The 5,262-nt window shown below is 44.8% G+C and overlaps 1 protein-coding gene across 1 annotated transcript; it reads right to left on the minus strand.

The window, feature by feature from the left end:
- Nucleotides 1-598: 598 nt before the first annotated feature.
- Nucleotides 599-4,060, minus strand: LOC148039102 (uncharacterized). Its single transcript, XM_087675315.1, has 6 exons — nt 2,947-4,060; nt 2,803-2,870; nt 2,227-2,721; nt 1,739-2,129; nt 1,122-1,653; nt 599-764 (listed from the first exon to the last, which is right to left on the minus strand). The coding sequence occupies exons 1-6, from the start codon at nt 4,058-4,060 to the stop codon at nt 599-601; spliced, it is 2,766 nt and encodes a 921-aa protein (XP_087531441.1).
- Between the last annotated feature and the right edge of the window lie 1,202 nt (nt 4,061-5,262).

A 5,262-nucleotide genomic window follows, 5' to 3' on the forward strand; every position in this document is an offset into this window, starting at 1 on the left:
GAATTTTGGCTTTTAATGGCATTAGACAGTAATACCAGCACACAACAAAGGCGCAGTAGTGTCCATAGACAAGACGTTTGCTCTTAGGTGGACAACACTATTAAACATTTTAGAAAATTGAAAACCTAATCTAGGATGAAGTTGCAGGCTTGATATTTTCAGGCCCATTAAGGGGTGCCAATCAAGAACTAAGAACCCGCCCGAAATCCTTACATAAGGGTTAACTATGCATCCTAAACTTGGCCACCCCCTTGCTTTGAAGCGCTTTCAAGCATGTCCACATTCAACACCCACGACATCATATTTACTCTTACTTGCCGTTTCCATGCTTGGTAACTACAAGTAGGCAACAAGATTAGCATGCATGTTGACTAGAGTGCCTCGCCCACCCTAGACGAAACACATGCCATGCCGAAAATTATGTGTTGTTCTATTCGTTATACACGAGTCATAAAAACAAAATATGCGATGAATTAGGCAATGTAAGAGTATGATCCACATAGCAAGGTTTACTCAAAAGCCTATACAACATGTGTATCAAGTACTATACAAATTCCAAAGAGAGTCTTGCACTACATCATCCTCGAGGGTGTGCTGCTCATGAGTACAATACCAACATCCTGAGTCTAGAAGCCAACACATGTGTCACCACTGACCCATTGGGAAATGAGAGAGTGAACTGGCGCTCCTCATTCTCACCGCTGTATGCACAATCAGAAATAGTGCAGATGCCCCTGTAACTCTCGTCATAGAGGCGCACCATCCTGCCAATCAAGATAGACATCGTTGTATGTGGTACATACCGTAAGGTAAGGGGAAGCAATGCATGGCAAGTGTGACATGAAAAAACAACCGAAGGGTCCACCAAGAATGTTTTGGTGCAGCAGTGAGGACAATATATGCGTGGTTTTGCATTGAATCTAATGCGGCCCCTTCCTCGTTGATGCTTGCGTCTCAATACACCTGTGGTGTGGGGATGCTTCGGTTGCGAGGAGGATCCGCATTCCTCGTCTGGTCGAGGATGGTCACTCTTGCCATGTCCCAAGCGTGTCTGTGTGACATTTGCCTGGACTTGATAGATCCCACCCTTCGTAGGCATATCAATCTCATGTGGGGCAAACATGTGAACAAGAGACTCCCTTGCACTTTGCAATTGGCGCATACAAACTTCCCTCTGTGTTGAGGTATAGGAAGAAACCTCAACCTCAATGCGTTTGAGGAGCCCTCTGAAGTCCTCAATAGAGGACACAAGATCCTCTTTCTGCACACATCCATCGGTGCATGGTCTCTCCAATACTAGATTTTCATCACCATAAGGACTATGCGGTGTGCCATCAAAGGCACGTGCACTGTCGATGATGGGTAGAACCTCATGAAGGTGAGGAAAATAGCTCCTCAAGATGAGCCGCAAGCCATAGAGATGTTTACAATCTGCAACCCAATCAACACAATCACAATAGTTTGCTTGCACACTTACATTATACCATTTGTCTTGTTGTGTTGCACTTGCCATTTTGAAGAGCATGGTTCCCTCATGAATGACTTGAAGAGACAAGGGATCGACCTTGAACCGCTGGAGTATCCTCTCCCCTGCTGCCAATCTAGCTGTGTGGCTCTTGCTCGACCCATAGACTTTGAAGCGCCTAGAGTCAACTGCGAGAAAATAGTCCCTTTCAAGAACATAATGTATCACACCAAAATGATAAACAACATTCCAACTCAAAATCAAGCACATTACCTATCTCTTGCTTTTGTTTGAAGAACTCAAGTGCGGTTCCACCCATTCTCGATCCTGATGATGAGTTGCCAACAAGGGCGTGCAATAGATCCAATATAGACCTGTTGATCTTGGCATCAAGTAGAGTGTACTTGATGTACTGCCATAGTCTCTCAATTAGATTGGTGGTGTCAACATTACCATGCGGAAACATGCGACCAAACTTGGGCCATCTTGTACGCCATATACAATCTCTTCCACACCATCCATTTTTAATGTATCGTACCACGTTTGGATGAGAGGAGTAGCGGTGCAATAGCTGTTGAAACAACTCGTCAAATTGCAATTCTGTTGGACATTGCATGAGATTGGACAAGGATGCGAATACCTGATCACGCTCATCCGATGGAACCTTCATCCACGAGCACATGGGACATTAATCACTACCAAGCTCATTGAAACACATGAAAGGTAGTTCTTAAGATCAAAACAATCATAGCAATGTGTACCTGTGGGAGAAGATTCTCAACCCAAGCCTTCTTTGTATGGAACCAACAAAGAATAATATGGCATGCAACTTGGTGTCTAGTGCCATCGAGATAGTTGGAGGTCCAGCAATGAGGATCATCGAAGACAACCTTTGAGAGTGCCTCCAACTCTTGTTGAGACTTATCGATGACAAGTGCCGAAGGGCGAATGTCCCCCATTCTAGAGAGAACTATTTTCATTGTGATCTCCAAAGCGATGACCTCTTGGTTCAACCCATTGTCACATGTGCACAACATAAACCAAATAGGAATGCCCATTCCATGTTGGTTTGGTAGAACCGCTGCATAGAGAGGAAGGCCAAACACATTGGTCTTAAACGTGCTATCAATCGCCCAGGCACTGTTCTTCGAGAACCTCTTGCTCATTTCTAGCATCCATTCATCTTGGACAACCAATATGAATGGTCTATCCTTGTCCTCTTTTGCATGTGGATTATATGGTTGGCAATATAGCACCTAAAGGACCCAAGATTAATTTATCAAATAGATGTACTAATCACTATAACATATAAATATCGACAGAAATATGACAAGTACCTTGTTTTGGTCTCGTAGACGAATTGCTTCCAAGTACATCGCCGTCCAATCATCCTTAGAAAGTTTGCCTGCAATATACCAATAGCATTGATGCTCAAGGTAGCACAAGACCATTGAACAATAACTTAAAAGATGAGAACATACCTTCATTTCGCATTTGGTAAGATAGTGTTTGCACCTCTTTTGGAATCATGAAGAACCTATATGTTACACGATCTAATGGAGAGGCATTTTTGAAATGAAATTGCTCTTTCGTCAAGCTCATCTTGGCGACGTGGCGGCATGTCCCCACATCAAATAGATCGTCCTTGCAGCAATCAACTACACATGGATGCACTGGCAAGTGATACAAATCACTGCGAGAACCGGGTGTATGGCCCTCGTGTAGAGCATGTACTCGTAGAGTAACCTTGTGGAGACCATCTTTATACTCGATTTGCACCTTGAATGGGCAACCACATTTCTTCGAGGTTCTCAATCTACGAATTTGGGAGCCTTTGCGAGTTGCGCTGCCACCACGATGACATGCATATTCCACTATTGTCTTCCCTAAACCATGTGTTTTGGTTGAGCGAACCTTGACTAGCCTGGCTTTGTGTTGAACCATGATCTCTTGAAGTTGGCACTCCACAAGAGATATGTCTGAGGTAAGCTCCAAGATAGGTACTTTTCCGTCAAACCCATGGGGCTTTGTGGATGCCTTGCAAGTACAAGCACCGATGAGCTCTTTCACATAAGCGAGAGGGATGCCATGCTTTCTCATATCCATACACCAATTGGATTTGATGAAGTTCACTGTGGCATTAATGCTTGCGTGAGCACCTGTAATCCTATTTATGTGATTTGCAAGGAAAATACTCTCCCATTCCTCTATACATGCAATGTGCAATGATGGCTCCGATTTAAGGGCTAGCACAACTTGTCCATCATCGTTTCTTCCCATGCAAAGACTTTCTTTGATCCTTCTCCACTTCTTCAGGTCTAATAGCTCCCTTTTGTCATATTGCTTGAGCACCCCCAAAGTGATGGCTTTTTCTCCGTTCAAATCACTTACCATCAATCCATAGCTCTCCCTGTCGAATGAGAAGTACTTTGATGAGGTGAAATTAAATGCGCTTTGTACAATGCCGCTGCTTTCTTGTATTGTTGAATCATTGCCTTTCGCAAAGAAGTCAATCATCTCAACCGCATCACTTGCTGATTCATCCGATGTTTCTTCATCGGTATCAACTTCCTCAAACTCAGGACCACTCTCCATAATCCACCGTCGTTGACTATATGTTCACTTTAATATGAAGCACGTGGTATAATTCTGCATGCAAAATGTAACATACATTTTTTACACATTTACACATCAGCAACAGAATAAAGATCAATATGTAATAACAAATCAGAATACATCTGTCAACATACAATAACAAATCAATATAGACAATGGTGTTGAAGGAGGGCAGTACGATTCTGAAAAGAAACATTCATTTTTCTGCCTTCCACCTAAGATCAAATCAAACCTTCAATTCCAGCTTTTCACTTCTAACTTCATTTTCAAAGAAAGAACCAAACCAAAATTTCATTGTATTCATGAAGCAACCTCTATAAGTATCCATTAATTCTGACTACAAAAACAAGATACCTGCGACTATTGACAAACTAGTGACCAACATGGCTTTTCAAACTTTGAGATCGAATACAACGTATATCGTTGGCATGCAGAATATCTCTGGGGGAGCATTTTCGCATAATACAGAGAGCGTTTTTCAAGCGACAGTTTTGCGCGGGTCTGTGGCGAAAAGGTGGCCAGGTTTACTGTTCTGGCTGGGTTTACTTTTGGTCCACTTTCAAAATCGCCACTCCCCACGCGCGCAAATATCTTGTGTGACTTCCCGCCATCACCCCTGAGGCGTGGACCATATTTTCGCCGGCGCTCCATTACTCCCATCACGCAATACCCCTGCCCCATGCCCGGTGAATATACCGGGCCCCATCCACGTGCAGGTTGACCCGTCAAATCGACCGAAGGCCACCCTTTTCCGGCGGGCCGGCCCCCTCCCCCCCGCCGAACCGGGTTTACAATATGGGCCGGGTTTACTTTTTAGGCGGGGTTTACTTTCTTGGCGGGGTTCACCATCGTGGGCCGGGTTTACCCTGGGCGAAAAAGTAGGGGCCCAGATCCTCCCCGCGATCCACAAAAGTAGGGGCCCAGATCCTCCCCGCGATCCACGGGCCCCCCTCGCCGTCGATCCCAACTCTCGGGACCCCGTGGCACATAGTCCTGAGGATCGTGCTCCACCCTGGTGTGGTCTGCGATATCCTGCATATTCTAAGCTTCCATGGTGTGGTGCAGGCCTTCGACAGAGGGAAGAATCCCTTCCGCTCCTCTTTAGTTTCATGGAGCCTTTCTTGAGCGTGCGCGCTGACACCATTCGAGCTTCTTCTGTAGAGTTGCAGTGAACCACTCCT

The sequence above is a fragment of the Lygodium microphyllum genome, chromosome 3, assembly GCF_053477565.2.
Source record: "Lygodium microphyllum isolate KBCC chromosome 3, Lygodium_microphyllum_v1.1.10, whole genome shotgun sequence".
Lineage (NCBI taxonomy): Eukaryota > Viridiplantae > Streptophyta > Polypodiopsida > Schizaeales > Lygodiaceae > Lygodium > Lygodium microphyllum.